Source organism: Lampetra fluviatilis, chromosome 53 (genome assembly GCF_964198595.1).
Source record: "Lampetra fluviatilis chromosome 53, kcLamFluv1.1, whole genome shotgun sequence".
NCBI lineage: Eukaryota > Metazoa > Chordata > Hyperoartia > Petromyzontiformes > Petromyzontidae > Lampetra > Lampetra fluviatilis.
In genome coordinates this window covers 7,441,453-7,457,601 of record NC_136327.1, presented here as the reverse complement: position 1 = coordinate 7,457,601, position 16,149 = coordinate 7,441,453, and the positions used below count along the sequence as shown (strand labels likewise).

Below are 16,149 nucleotides of genomic sequence, written 5' to 3'. Positions count from 1 at the left end.
TGTCTGTATGTGAATGTGTCTGTAAATGTGTCTATAGACGATTGTGTCAATTGGGCTCGTCGGTGATGATCTGCGTGTCAATGAGGGAGCGATGGGGAGCGGTGGTGCAGCGGTCAGCGCGCTGCGCTACGAACCCGGCCACCACCCGAGTTCGATTCCCGCTCACGGCTACCAACACCCAGGGACAATTATCTGAACCGGTTCCTGGGCCTCCCCTAGGTCGACTTGGCCTCAAATTAGTACCTGGTGTAGCGGTGTGTAAACATCGCCGCTGGGTGAGACAAAGGCGGCTTGGGCGGTGGTCGCAGGCCACCCCCCGCCCTCGTGTGCCGTGCCGGCCTTCGCAGCTCGCGCTAACAGCACTTGCCCCAACAGTCCGCTCAGACTATACGGAAGATCTTTGTCTTTGGTTGAATGCGGCTGTACCGCATATGGTTGCGTGTCTGTGCGTGGGGGTAAATCGTCCGCGCACTCCGTCCCACACAACTCTCCTCCCCCGTCTCTCTTCTCGGCCTCCGCGTACATCAACAACCTTCACCCTAACCACCACCATCACCACAGCGGTGGTGGTGGAATGGCGAGGCTCTATCCGACCTCCAGGCGCGGCAGCCCGAAACAATGGATGGGGGCGGGGGAGCCGAGTTTTCCACCCCAGCAGTGCACAGTGTGGGTCGCGTGCGGTGGGGTGTCAAGCACGCTGCGATTGAAGTCCTCATCGGATTGCACCTCCCAGACCCCCTGGCCTCTGACACCGCGCTGAATGAGAGTTCCCGAATCTCTCAGCTACCTCTCATCTCACTCTACTCCCCTCCACGCACTCTCCTACCTGTCCCCTCCCATCTCACTCTACTCCCCTCCACACACTCTCCTACCTCTCATCTCACTCTACTCTCCTACCCCTCTCACTCTACTCCCCTCCACGCACTCTCCTACCTCTCATCTCCTCTCACTCTACTCCCCTCCACGCACTCAGCTACCTCTCATCGCACTCTACTCTCTTCCACGCGCTCTCCTACCTGTCCCCTCTCATCTCACTCTACTCCCTCCCAACACTCTCCTACCTTTCCCATCTCGCTCGACTCCCCTCCAAACACTCTCCTACCTCTCATTTCACTCTACTCCCCACCACGCGCTCTCCTACTTCTCCCCTCTCATCTCCTCCACGCACTCCCCTACCTCACGCCTCTCATCTCACTCTACTCCCCACCACGCACTCTCCCACGTGTGAATGTGCCCGCACCACGTGACCGTGCTTGTATTCTCTGCGTCTGTCTCTGTCTCTCTCCACGCGGTCTGTGTACAACGCGCGCGTCTCGTAGGGAATCCTCGCACCTACCCCCCACCTCCCTCCTCCTCCACCCCCCCCTCCATCCGCCCCTCCCCTCCCCCCGCGCCGTCTAGACAGCGCTCGCTGCCAGCGGCGGCTCCTTATCAACATTCGGCATCGCTCAGTCACGTGAGACGAGGAGAGAGAGAGGTGGGGGGGGTAGAGGAAGGAGAGGTGGTGGGATAGGGAGGAGGATGGAGGATAGAGTGATGGGGGGGGGGCAATGAAAAGTAGGAAGGAAAGGTGATGGAGAGAGGTTGGAGGGGGTGATGGGGAGTGATGGGGTAGGGTGACAGGACGGAAGGTGATGTGAGAGGGAGGAGGGATGGATTGCTGGGGAGATGGAGGCGGGAGCAAGGAGAGTTGCTGGCAGTGATGGGGTGACAGGAAGGAGAGGGTGATGGTGGTGATGGGGAGAGAGTGATGGGGGTGATGGGGGTGATGTAAAGTGTGATGTTAGGGATGTGCAATGATGATGGTGGCTTGGGTGCAGTGACTGCCAATGGAGTGGAGGCTGATAGAGGCGAGTAGATTAAAAGGGAATTGACGAGTGGTGTTGATGTGAGCTTAGAGGTGCAGAACGGGCAATTGGTGGGATTATCAAAACTCAACAATGGGCACTTCGGTTCATTTGCGCGAATTAATGTGGCGAACACAAATTCAAAAGCGAACTTTGTAGGCGGACGACTCAAAACGCGACCGCTGAGCGTGTACAGGGGCTGTGGATGAAGCTCGCTTGAGGCCGGGGCGAGCGGCGATGATGATGATGATTGTCGCTCTTTGCACGGGAGGACCCCTCCTCTCCCCTCCACCCACCCCCCAACCCCGAGGGAAACTTGGTAAATAACGTGGCGTAGGTAAAAAATGAAATGAAAATTAATAAAAATAAAATAATAAAATCGTGATTTTTTTTTCATTTTTTACCTACGTGACTTTACCGAAAGAACTAAGAGTATGAATCCTTGCAGTCACGAAAACTTCACATCTAGAAATAACGTGGCCTTAGAACGGCAGGGATGAGTTACGTTTGACTCGCACGAGACTGGCCGATGAGTCCCAGGCACGGGCAAATAATAAGAAGCAGTGCACGAGGCTCGCGTGGTTTAAACTCTAAACTGCTGCTGCTGATCTTCTTGGTTCTTTCGGTAAAGTCACGTAGAAGGGAAGTAATAAAATAATAAAAATAAAACATAATAAAACTATTCTCACGACGTTTCGGCCACAACGCAAGCAGCCGTCCTCAGGTGAAGACCAGGTCCGTCGGGGAGACAGCGTTATTCAGACCTGGACGGCTGCTTGAGTTGTGGCCGAAACGTCGTGAGAATTATTTTATTATGTTTTATTTTTATTATTTTATTATTTCCCTTCTACGTGACTTTACCGAAAGAACCAAGAAGATGAATCCCTGCAGTCACGAAAGCTTTAAATCAAAATTTGCTGCTGCTGGGTTTACCGAGGGAGGTGGGGCGTGGGAAAAGGCCGAGGAGGCATGGCTGAACAAGGCGCATGCGAGGGGGAAACGCGAGTTTCGACACGGAGATCTGGAAACGGAAGGGATATTCCTAGGTTTTTTCGGTAAAGTCACGTAGGTAAAAAAATTTAAATTAATAAAAGTAAAATAAAATAATAAAAATCACGTTTCGGAGGCAACACAAGCTTCCGTCTTCAGGTGGAACCGTCACACCACGCTTGCTGTATCAAGTAAATGCTCAATTACTTGATTATTTAAATTTTATTTTACTTTTATTAATTTTTTACCTACGTGACTTTACCGAAAAAAACTAAGAATATGAATCCTTGCAGTCACGAAAGCTTCAAATTTATAATAAACGGAAGGGAGTTCAGTTGGTCGTTCTTTTGAAACAGAAATGAGTAAAAACATCGCGACCGATGCACAACTCGTCTTGAGACTCAACCGAAAAGCACTGCACCCGAAAGAAAAAAAAACAAACCCACACACCGGCTTCGATATAACGAACACTGCAGCCATTGTTTTATTTTACATTGAAACATCTCTCAAGCTATTCATACACGTGTACAAACAACAACAACAACAGCACATCTGTTCAGAAGCCTCTGGAGATTGTTTCAGTCGCTCAAATCTGTTAAATTAGCTTTATTATATTAATATAAGGTGATGAACAAAAAAATGTACAAGTGCCTCCTAGCACGTGTCTCCTGCGTTTGGAGCACGTGGAAGGAATCCATCCTCGCGGCAAACGCGTGCAACTGCAGGGCCTGTAGACTCCAAAGCTACACGACTCTCCGTGTTAGACTATGGGTCTCCGTGTTAGCCTATGGGTCTCCGTGTTAGTCTATGGGTGTCCGTGTTAGTCTATGGGTGTCCGTGTAAGTCTATGGGTGTCCGTGTTAGTCTGTGGGTGTCCGTGTTAGTCTATGGGTTTCCGTGTTAGTCTATGGGTGTCCGTGTTAGTCTATGGGTTTCCGTGTTAGTCTATGGGTTTCCGTGTTAGTCTATGGGTGTCCGTGTTAGTCTATGGGTGTCCGTGTCAGTCTATGGGTCTCCGTGTCAGTCTATGGGTTTCCGTGTTAGTCTATGGGTGTCCGTGTTAGTCTATGGGTGTCCGTGTTAGTCTATGGGTTTCCGTGTTAGTCTATGGGTTTCCGTGTTAGTCTATGGGTGTCCGTGTTAGTCTATGGGTGTCCGTGTTAGTCTATGGGTCTCCGTGTTAGTCTATGGGTGTCCGTGTTAGTCTATGGGTCTCCGTGTTAGTCTATGGGTGTCCGTGTTAGTCTATGGGTTTCCGTGTTAGTCTATGGGTTTCCGTGTTAGTCTATGGGTGTCCGTGTTAGTCTATGGGTGTCCGTGTCAGTCTATGGGTCTCCGTGTCAGTCTATGGGTTTCCGTGTTAGTCTATGGGTGTCCGTGTTAGTCTATGGGTGTCCGTGTTAGTCTATGGGTGTCCGTGTTAGTCTATGGGTTTCCGTGTTAGTCTATGGGTTTCCGTGTTAGTCTATGGGTGTCCGTGTTAGTCTATGGGTGTCCGTGTTAGTCTATGGGTCTCCGTGTTAGTCTATGGGTGTCCGTGTTAGTCTATGGGTCTCCGTGTTAGTCTATGGGTGTCCGTGTTAGTCTATGGGTCTCCGTGTTAGTCTATGGGTGTCCGTGTTAGTCTATGGGTGTCCGTGTTAGTCTGTGGGTCTCTGTGTCAGTCTATGGGTGTCCGTGTTAGTCTATGGGTTTCCGTGTTAGTCTATGGGTGTCCGTGTTAGTCTATGGGTTTCTGTGTTAGTCTATGGGTGTCCGTGCTAGTCTATGGGTCTCCGTGTTAGTCTATGGGTGTCCGTGTTAGTCTATGGGTGTCCGTGTTAGTCTATGGGTTTCCGTGTTAGTCTATGGGTTTCCGTGTTAGTCTATGGGTTTCTGTGTTAGTCTATGGGTCTCCGTGTTAGTCTATGGGTTTCTGTGTTAGTCTATGGGTTTCTGTGTTAGTCTATGGGTGTCCGTGTAAGTCTATGGGTCTCCGTGTTAGTCTGTGGGTGTCCGTGTTAGTCTATGGGTCTCCGTGTTAGTCTATGGGTGTCCGTGTTAGTCTTTGGGTGTCCGTGTTAGTCTATGGGTTTCTGTGTCTGTCTATTGATCTCTACGTCAGTCCATGGCTCTCGATGTTTGCCTATGGGTTCATATTGGTGGCCTGCGTAGTAGCGTGGTTAGAATGGGCCCTGGTCCAAGGAATGGAATTGGGCAGTCCACCCCCTCCGAGGGGGTGTCTTTCACCCCCTCACTCCCTCACCCCCCTCCGTCACGTACGCCTCAGTGCAGCTGCACCGCCTGCACACTCGACAGCGATCCCTCCCATGGCGGACGGAGCGATCTGTCAGAGCCATGCCAAAATCCGTGCAGCCCCGCTCATTATCACCACAGTAATGACAAAAAAATGAATCCCTTTAATTGGAAGCCACGGATCGTGTTCAAATGATGGACAACACGCACGGACCGAGAAGCAAGGCGTCTAAACTTTCGGCAGCGCCACGAATGAATGAATGTTTTAACGACGAGAAGTCGAGATGGAGGGGAAGAGTTTGGTCAAAGGAGTCCCCCGGCGGTATCCAGAAGCGGCGCGTCACTGCGCTGCCGACAACGAAAGAGACGGCGTCCGCAAGAGAGCTCGGGGCCGCTGGGATGGAGTCGGGCTCGGAGTCTTAGCTCGACGCTGAACGTGGTGCGGGCACGCTGGGTAGGACGGGGGCACGCTGGGTAGGAGGGGGGCACGCTGGGTAGGAGGGGGGCACGCTGGGTAGGAAGGGGGCGCCGCCGCCGCCGCCGCCGCTGCTACCGTCCGTGTCCGCGCGTCACAAAACGCGGCTCCATTCGGGGGTTATTTCTTTTACTTACCGCAAACGCTCGACAAGACGACGACCCCCCCTTCGCCCCCCTTTAATTGTTCGTTAAAGTGCAATTAACTCTGATAAATATGCTAAGGTATTGTTATGCTACTGGCTTGCTGTAACCACGAATGCTCGCGCCGAGCAAAATACGCAGAGGGCCCCCCCCCCCCACAGCATGCGACTCCTAACGGCACAGGCCGCCTCCACCACGCGGCCGTCACGTCGCTGCAGGGAAGTTACTGGGAGCAGGAACAGCGTGTGTACGTGTGTACACGTGTATACGGGTGTACGCGTGTGTACGCATGTACACGTGTGTACACGCGTATACGGGTGTACACGCGCGGGTGTACACGCGCACGTGTACACGCGTGTGTAGACGCGCACGTGTATACGTGTCTGTACACGTGAAGGTATGCCCCGTCAGCGAGGCACCGGTAAGTCCCCGCAGGGCGCGTGCGAGGCTGTGATGTCGTCGCCGGCACCGCACGCACCGAACCGCCGTCTCCCCGACTGCTCCGAGGTTCACCGCACTGGCCGCTCTCTTTTTGCTTTATTATGCCGAGTCCGCGTAGACGCAGCTGGGGTCAAGTTCGGACTTCAAATGCAAACCGCCGTGCGGTGCAAACACGGGCGGGAATCGAACTCGGGAGCGCGGGTTCGTGACGCGGCGCGCAGTCGCAACACACCGCCGTGTTGACCTTACGCAAATACAAAGATTCCCAGTGTAGCCTCCACGGTCCATTGGGGCAAGAGCTGGTAGCCAGCAACTATGAAGGCCTGCACGGCGCACGCGGGGAGCGGGCTGGCCACCTTTGTCTCCCCACCTTTGTCTCCCCCCCGAGTGGTGCTGTTCACTGCACGGCCTCATCAGGTACTAATTTAATGCTGAGCCGACCCAGGGGAGGCCCAGACGCGGCTCGGATATTCGCCGATGTTGGCCCCCGAGCAGGAATATAACGAGTTTTCCCACGCTCACACACGGGGGACAGAGACCCGACCCAGGCTACGGAGCGGTGCGCCGGCGCCGGCCGTCGTGTTCCCAAGTGAGCGGCGGCTTTATTGGACGCTGCCTCTGTAAAATGCCCTGCCCGGCATTCTAGCCTAGGGTTGCCACCACCAAATGAACAATAACACCGGCACGTACAGTCGGAAACAACAAGAAGAATTGGTCGCAAAATGCCGGAAGAGGTGGGAACTACTTGTGAGCGCGTCATCTCCACCGCGGTCGAACTATTATTATCGGTATCGTGACACAACTGACAACAAAAAAACCGTGGACTTTCAATGTTTCCGGAAGGACGGGACAGATTTCCCGGGACAGAGGCTGCTTCAACAACATGAGAAAAACGATCGTGGTAAAACCAGGACAGGTGGCCAACCCTAGAGGTGAACTTCTGCAAAGGTGAGTGAGTGTGTAGGCGAGTGGAATTGGCGGGTATGCAGGTGAGTGGGTAGGCGAGCGTGTGGGTGTGCAGGCGAGTGAGGGTACAGGTGCCCTGGTTGAGCCTTACAGAAATGCGTTGTGTACTGTAGTGGTGTTGTCTTCTTACGCAACTGACAAATACACAAACTGGACATTTGGCGTCCGGGGAAGACTTCAGAGATTTCCCAGGACAGCGCCCAAACAAGAGGACGATCCTGGGAAACACCAGGACAGGTGACAACCCTAGGCACGGTTGGGGCGGTGGCACAGCATACAAACGGGGGGTGATGTGGCCAGCCCCACGCCCACTTGCCTGGCATTCTTTGTCTCCCCAGGGACAACGTTTGCGCACCGCACCAGCTACTAATTTAAGGCCGACAATACTCTTGCGTTCCACCGAGGCCGGATCCAAGACTCCACCGTCGCCGGTGGGACCGGCGGTGAACTCAGCGCTCGCAGTGCGGCGGTGCGCCGACACCGCCGCCACCGCTTGCCGGGTCGCCGCTCGCCGCGTCGCCCGCCCCGTCGCTGAAGAAGCGCAGCGCGCCCTCCCACTGCTCCTGCGGGAAGCGGCTGTAGACGTCCAGGTCGTCCTCGCCGCCAGTGTCTGCGAGCGAGAGGGCGAGTGGGTGGATGAGCGGGTGGGTGGGCAGGCGAGTTGGTTGGTGGGTGAATGTGTGGGTGGGCGAGCGATGGAGTGGGTTGGTGAGTAGATGGGTGAATAAGTGGGTCACAGTGAGTAGATTAGTGGGTGGATGCGTGGGTGGGTGGGTGAGTGGGTGGGTGGGTGAGTAAGTGAGCTGATGATGTGTAGGTAAATAGCTGATTAAGGGAGTGCATGAACGAGTAGGGTGGGTGAGTTGGTGGGTTAGCAGTGAAAGGGTGGGTGAGTGGATGAATCATTGACTTGTTGAGTGGGCAAAGAAGTGTCTCGGTGGGTGGGTAAGTGATGCCAGGGTGAAAACAGCTGGGAACTCAAGGCTTAAATGAGCTGCTGGTGAGGGTCCCTTACCTGGGTACTTGCGTGTGGTAGAAGACGCAGCCTGGATCGTCTCCTGCACAAAGACACACGCACGCACGTTTTTGCATAACACGTCTGTGTAAATCCCCCATATATAGCCTTCAACAGACTGGGTAAGCGCTGCTAGCGAGCACCTATGAAGGCTGGCACAGCACACGAGGGAGGGGTGAGGGGGTTGGAAGAAGGGAGAGCCACACGGGGCAGTCCCCTCTTCCACCGCTACTGTGAGATATCACCCCCCCGCCCCTCCTCGCCCTCGTCGCCACGAAACGGATCCACGGCGTCGCACCTGAATGAAGGCTGTGAGCAGCGTGCAGCTGAGCTCGGTCTGCAGGGTGCTGCGGTTGACGGGGCTGCGGTGGCACGCGGACAGCAGCGTGGGGAAGAGCACCCGGCGCAGGCGAGCCTCGCTGAAGTACTGGAATGGCAGCAGGCACAGCTGCTGCAGCACCGTCGGCTGGCGGCCCGACTGCACGATCGTCTGCGCGGCAGCGGGGAAGGCGGGCAGAGAGAGAGCGGGATAAATCTTGATAAATATTTCATTTAAAAGGGGGGGGTTTACATAAAGCAAAGCTTTTAAAAAACAAAAAAAAACTAAATGATGAACGAAGCAAAGTGGCGACTACACCGAGCATCTTCTTGTTTCCTGATTGTAAAAAAAAAAGAGAGAGAGAGCGGGAGAGAGAAATGGAAATGTTAATCGGAAGTTACAAACTCAACATTTAAAAAAATCTTGTACGATACGATCCTAATCTAACGGTGCGTGTGATGGCACGATGTGCAGGATGCCAACGCCGAGGTCTGCTGCTCGCCACGACGAAAGTTCTCCAGGGGAGGGAGAGTTCGTGTAGTGCTGCTGCTGCTGTTGAAGGAGCGGATACCAAAGTTGTTTAACGTGTGGCCCATATTCTGATGTTGCATGGCCACAATCGCACTCCTTTGCTTTGTCTTGAATGTATCTCTACGTGTGTCTGGATGGGTTTACGATATCGTTCATAGTTTGGGTTGTGTGGCCACAATGCATGAATGAGATACGCGTGTCGGACAGCTGTTGATGTTCACGATAACTCGGAACGTAGGTTTCCGTAGCCAATACCACCGTCCATGTTTGCTTTTGGGTTGGGGCTACGCGCCGGTAGTTTTTGTGCCCAAATTCTCGACATTAATTCCACGGCCCGACAAGGCTGTTACGTTTGCACAGACATCATCATCTCCGTCGTCATTACTCTTCACACGTGCCCACGCGCTCGATCCGTTCCCACCGATGAAGCTCCTTGCCACGACGTAGGGCGGCGTTCCGCTCTCGCGCCAGCTCCGAGCCCCGTGGGCGAGCGACATCCTCGGCAAATTGAATCGATCATCGGAATACCTTGCTTTGCACAATGCCGTTCACACCACGACCACTCTTCTACCCCCCCCATCCCTTTCCGAACTTTGTTTTGATTCATTACGAATGTCACCTTCCTCCACCTGCGGCGGCTGGGCGACCTGGCGGTCCCCACGGAGCCAGAGATGACGATACGCATCTTCGGCGTGCGTGTGCGGATCGTTGTCAAAAGGGAAGTCCCCCCCCCACCCCCTGCGCACCCCACCCCCCTCTCCCCCCACCCCCGCGTCTCCGCGTCTCCACGTAGAGAATGTGGGTGTAATAGATGCCTTTGAGGTGTTTGTGCAACAGCAAGCCATTGTGTTCCGGTCACTTGCTAAATGCCACTGGCTATGATGATGTTTCGTGATGATGATGATGATGATCATGGTGACTGACAGTGATGATGACGATTTATGATCATGATATTGATCACGACGATCCTTGTCATTATGCTGCTGACGATACTGTTGGTGACGATGATGGCGATACTGCTGCTGGTAATAATCGTGATCTTGCTGCTGCTGCTGCTGATGATGGCGAGTGACGGAGACGACGACAATTATAGATGACCGTTGCGATACAGGCAGAGAGGGACACGCAGGGACACACGGAGACACGGGGAGGATGCGGCGAGCCAGAGAGACACAAGGCGCGGTGTGAGAAAGACACGCAAGGACAGAAGACACGGACGCTGAGAGAGGAAATGCCCCAAGAAAACCTGTTCATCTCTTCTGAACGAAGGAGTCGCAACTATTTTTGGCAAGTAATGAGAGGGGCGGACTGAGGCCATCAAAGACCATCGTGCCCGCGGTGTCACCTTACGGCCTCTCCTCTCTTTCGGTTTTTGTTTGCGAGCGTACTTTACCGTCTCTCCTCCGCGCCCACAACAACGTGGGGAGGTCAGAGGCTCTCTCTCCCTCTCTGACAGCGTTGGCGTCTTCACGTCTCAACTCGAATCCGACGTTCTTGTAAAAAAAAAAAAAAATGTACTCTCCGATTCGTTTTGTTCCTCTTTGGCTCTTATTCAGCCCACCCGCTTCTTTCGTTTGTTAAGATGCGATTATTTGCATTCACGGAGCCTTGAGACTTTTAGTGAAAGGCACCGCACGCGTGCAAATTATAATAATTATAATTTGCACGCGTGCGTGAGTGTGTGTGGGGAGTGGTAGTGCAGTGTTTAGCACACTGCGCTCCGAACACGGCGACCCGAGTTCCGATTCACAATCACAGCCAAGATCGATGACCAATATCTGAACTGGTCCTGGGCCTCTCCCAGGGTCATCTCAACCTAAAATGAGCACCTGGCGCGGCATGTAAATGTCAGCACTAGGGAGATGATTTTGTACCAAAAGGATGTGTATTTGTACAGAACCACGCAGGCCGGTTTGAACCGTTGCTTTGAAACGACTGGACGCTCCGTAGTTTAACTCGAGCGGAGTGAAGAATCTGCTGCCCCCTTCCCAAGGTAACCCTCCACGTCTGTATATTTAAGTCTAAGCAGTCGTTAACTTTAACAGCTCAACGGGCCCCACTGTGCTCGAGGAATGCTCTTGCCTATAGTAACGCCCAGGCAACCCAAGGGTGTTTGTTTAACAGCGGTCGCTCCCTGCTGATGAGACTTGGACAGGTCGAAACCAGCGCAGTGTTCTTCTGCTCGCGCCGCGCGCTGTTTGGCGCGACGTCCGACGTTTCGCGCCAAGGGCAGGGAGCTTCTCGAGGCTCTGTTTCACGAGAAAATAATCGAATCTTCCCCACACCGCCCCCCGCCCCCGGCGGAGATGAGTAACGCGACTGCGGCGACTGCTACGACGCGCGGCACAACCAGAGAACACGGAGACCAAGGGAGTAGTCCAGAGATTACCGCTCAAATCACTGCTGCCGCAACACACTTTGTGCGCAGAAGACACACATGCTGACAGACATCATTTTTACAGCTGAACATTTCTTTGTACTTGTTATTATTATTTTTACGGGGCTTGGCTGCGGGGTAATTTTCGATCGTGACATTTGAGACGCGGCGCGCCAGCCCGCTGCGAAAACAAACAGCGCTGGAACACGAGGCCGATGGCGGTAGTACCGCAGGGAAGGCCTGACGTGGGCCCGACCCGGTACCGAGCGACCCACAAGGAGAGGCCTCACGTGGGCCCAACCCGGTACCGAGCGGCCCGCAAGGAGAGGCCTCACGTGGGCCCCAACCTGGGGCATGATGTGAGCGAGGTCGCGGCGAGTTGAAACAAGATACATAAAAACGAATTAAAGCCCCGTACGATGAAAGTCGTAAATTTAAACACGGGCGCACGTACGCTGGGCAAGGCACATTAGCTCGCTCGCTCGCTTGCTTGCTCGCGGCGCCGGCAACAGCGAGCGGTGGGAGGAGAGTGGGCGGTTCCGGAGTTGCTGATCCGCGAGCGGGTCAGATAATTATCGCACGGCGTGAGAGCGCGCAGTGTAAATCAACGTAAATCATGCGCAGCAGCCGGGGCCGAGAGCGATCGCTGGCACCAGCCGTCCAGCGCTCAGGAGAGAGAGTGGAGGGAGAGGAGGGAACGGAGGGAGACTAAATGGGTGCCTGAGCACTCGAGGGCATGGCCTTCCCGAGGCTACGCAAACGGAGAATACGCCTGCCCCCCGTTTTTGTTGTTAAGCTTTTCAACCAAGGTTGAATGCCGGCAATGCATGTTTCTACGTCCGTCCTGTAACACGGGTCATGATAATTCTCGTGATGATGATCCAAACTAGAAAACGATCCTAGCGTTATTAAAAATTTGTTCAATAATAAGCAAAAAAAACCCTTTCCGGCCTAGGCAATGAATGTACGCGTCGCGTGCCCTCGATGCGACGACGATGTCACCCCGCCTCGTCACCTCGCAATGCGGCTCGCAGTGGGTCGCTATCATCCCGGACTGACGCTTGCGAGGACGAGCAATGGGTCGGAGAGCGTCGCAGCAGGGGGGGGGGTTCCAAGCGTATGCGCGCACGGTTTCTCCTAACTTGTTTTCTTTTGGCGGATTGATGCCCCCCCCCCCCCCGCCGTCTGGGAAGCGGTGACCTCGCGATGCGGCGGTGGGTTTTGTGAAATCGCTGCCGCTCGCGGAGCAGGAACAGTTGAGGGCTCTACGCAGCCACTCAAGATGACGGGACATGAATCGGCGTCGTCTATGAATAGGAACACATGCTTGGTGCAGTGAGGGGGGAATGCCGGCGGGATGCGGGCATGCCGTCATATACCGGGGCCATTCCCAACCACTCGCCCGGCCCATGGAAAATACACGGCAGCATGCGGTCATCGCGACTGGTGGATGTTGTGCGCAGTTATCGCGGTGCCCCGGCAGAGACCATAAATCCGCGACAAACGAACCCCGGTTTAATCACACGGGTGGCCGAAACGTGGAGTTGAACTCTGGACGCCCCGGGCCGTGCAGGCACCTCACTCCGTGGCTTTTGTTACCGAGCCGATGGTCGCGGCCGCGCGTTTGAACTAAGTGCTCGTTCCACCACTGCCACCGCCGCCACCGCCGCACCGCATCGGTGATTTGTAAGCGGGGCCTCCTGACCTCGCGAGCAACCCGGGCACCTCCGCACCCCGTCCGGTCCGGCCAGGAGCCATCATTCACCTCCTTCACCCCCGCCACCCCCACGTCAACGCCACTTAGCGAATGGGTTTGGGGCTACGCGACGCGTGGAGGCTCGGGCGAGGAGCGCGGCCGCCCCGTCCCGCGGTGACCGCGCGCCGGGGGCGCCCGTCGCACGTGCCCAGACTCGCGACGACGATTTGGCCGCCTCGGATAGGGAAAGAAAAAAACATGAACGCCCCGGCGCGTGAACCTCCACCGTCAGGTCGATGGCGTGGCTACAACGTCGTCGTCGTTGTTGCCGTCGTCACAGTCGGCAAGTGATCCGACCAAGATCAGAGCGCGACGGTGACATCGGAGAGAGAAAACGCGGCCAGCCGTAAAGAGGCAACCGCCCTGCACGTGCAGGAAGGCGCAGCCCGTGACGAGTTAGTCCTCTTAACCTGAGATGAGCGAATACTCTAACCGAGATTAGTTAATACGCTAACTGAGATGAGTTAGTACACGAACCGAGATAAGTTAATACACATATGTTGATAAAATATTTACTGAGTTCACTGATTGGCTGACTTAATAATATTCGAGGGGGGCGGGAGTGGGTGCGGCTGGGAAATGCATGCCCCTAACTTGAATAAGTGAGAGAGTTTTGACTCCGTGTTTGACTGCGTGAGTCGACCAGGCCGAGCGAACGACGCCGTCAAATCCATGTGCTAAGTTGTCGTCGACCGGACTGAGACTTCCACAGAAGTAAAAAACACGCTGAATGATCGAGGCCTGCTTCAGAGATCGGGATTTGCAAGCAAGGGTAAGAAGGGACGGTAAACCCACGGTCAAGAATGAGGACGGAAAGTAACAGCCGAGGAATGCAACGCGTCCGGGCGGACGTCCAGCTGTAAGAGGAGAGATGAAGCCATGAAATCAGCGACAGCGTGGACGTTGTTTAAGTCGCAGGATCGTGAGGGATTGGCAACGGCTTGTGGGATGCCTTGATCTAGCAGTGGATTGATCATGGCTGATGAATACGATAAGAGTTTTGTTCTTTAACTTCCACAAATGCTCTTTTCATAACTCCCCCGGCCCACCCCCAACCAAAAGGTCCCCCGTGTTGGGGCAAGTGCTGTTCGCGAGCACCTATTGAGACTGGCACGGCACCCTAGGGGGTGGGTGAGCAACACAACGCCCGGCCGCCTTTGTCTCCCCAGTGCTGATATTTACACACCGAGTGTGTAACCCAGGCAAGGCCCAAAACCGGTTAAAATATTCGCGCCACCGTTATTGGCCGTGAGAGTAGCAATTCGAACTCGGGTCGCTGGCTTCGTAGTGCAGTAGCCTAACCACTGCGCCACCGCTCCTCCACTGCCCCCCCCCCCCATTACAGAACTCTCCTCTCCCCGCCCCGCAGTGGAGGTCTCGCTCGGCCAGGCCCTCCCAACAAGAAAAACAGGCGCCGCTTGTGAAACTGTCCCCGCGCGGCACGCACACAGTGTCAGCGTGCACCTTGTGCGAGGACACTCGGGAGGGATAAATAAAGTCAATAAATACGAGGTGCTTCCCGGCGCTATGAACGTCGCCGCTGGACAGGGACCTTCAAAGGTGGAGAGGGGGATTTGCTTTGTTAGGATTCTCAGGATGTTTTACGGATTCGGTGCCACACACGCGCGGGATACGTGTGCACACGCGCTGGAAAAAAAATTTGCTCGCGGTCAATTTGAAAGGAGCCGGGCGCAAAATAGGGGGTCGCCCCCCCCCCATCACCCACCCCCCCCACGTGGCTTGACGCGCAAGCGAAAAAATGAGAGACACTTGGTCGCGCGAGCGTTTTCCGACGTTCAGAGTGCGCGCACCGACGGCCGGCGGTGATCGACCCGGCTTCTGCTGACCGACGCCGATCCTCACCGGGGTCCGGTAGGGAGAGCCAAGCTGAGGCCTACGCAGCGGAGGAGCACGGTGCAGGTTCGACTGACGTCCCACGACAATCTGCACGGCGGAGGGAGAATCTCGCGCATGTTTCAACCGGATTCCAGCGTGGCTGGAGGGCCTCGAGGAGTTAGGCGCATTCTTACCGACGAGGGATATAAAATCTGAACGCTGCGACTTCTAACGATGGTCCCGAAGGACTACGGCAGATGAAAAGTAGCACCACGGTTGGGTTTATGCCCGTCGCATGGAAAAATGCGAAAAGCTACTTTTTCGATTTTTTTCGGCGCTCCCCAAACCCCTCCTCTGCGCCCCCCACATAATTTTGGGGTAAAAAAAATGTTTTAAGGCCTAACATATTGTTTTGTTTGCGAGGGCTATACATCCAAATGTTGCATCACATTTTAAAATAACCCAGCATTTCATATTCAGACCCCCCCCCCACACCCCACATCGTGACGATCCTCTCCGTAACGACGACCATGGGGGCTCGAGCACCGCGGTTTGACACCGGCGCTGTCAAGCCCACCGCTTGCCAAAGTAGCTACAAACACCCCCCCCCCCCCGAGTCCCCGGGTCCCCGCACGCGCCGTGTCCCCCCCTTCGCAAAGACGCCGGCGGTCATGGCCTTCCGTTCACAAATATCAAGACAACTACGACACTTAACAAAGACAAAGGACCCCCCGTATAGCCTGTAACAGACTGTTGGGGCAAGTGTTGTTAGTGAGCAGCTATGAAGGCCGGAACGGCACACCAGGGGGTGGGTGGTCAACACAAAGCCCGGCCGCCTTTGTCTCCCCTGTGGCGATGTTTACATACTGCACCAGGGACCCATTTGAGGGAGAGCCGACCTAGGGGAGGCCCAGGACTGGTTCAGGTAATCGTCACCGGTGGTGTTGGCTGTGAGCTGGAATCGAACTCGGGTCGCCGGGTTCGTAGCACAGCGCACGAACCGCTACAGTGCCGCTCCCCACACACACTGAACAAACTGGTGCTGCTCACAGACGTTTGGGGGGCAAATGTGGAAATAAAAAGTGTTTTTTTAAGACTAGGCAGCCAAATGTATTTATCGGGAAGTTCCAAAGGACGCGTCGTATTTTCTATCCACTCAAATGATCGGGGACGTTCTTTTAAAAGAGCTGGAATAGAAAGCAGGTGAAGCCTGCTCCC

At 54.8% G+C, this 16,149-nt stretch overlaps 1 protein-coding gene across 1 annotated transcript in view; it reads right to left on the bottom strand.

The window, feature by feature from the left end:
- Nucleotides 1–3,313: 3,313 nt before the first annotated feature.
- SCAPER (S-phase cyclin A associated protein in the ER) overlaps nucleotides 3,314–16,149 on the bottom strand; it is a 228,961-nt gene continuing 216,125 nt past the window's right edge. The window contains 3 exon segments of the mRNA XM_078879101.1: nucleotides 3,314–7,707; nucleotides 8,113–8,155; nucleotides 8,411–8,602. Coding sequence (XP_078735227.1) covers nucleotides 7,547–7,707; nucleotides 8,113–8,155; nucleotides 8,411–8,602 — 396 coding nt within the window. The 3' untranslated portion in view covers nucleotides 3,314–7,546.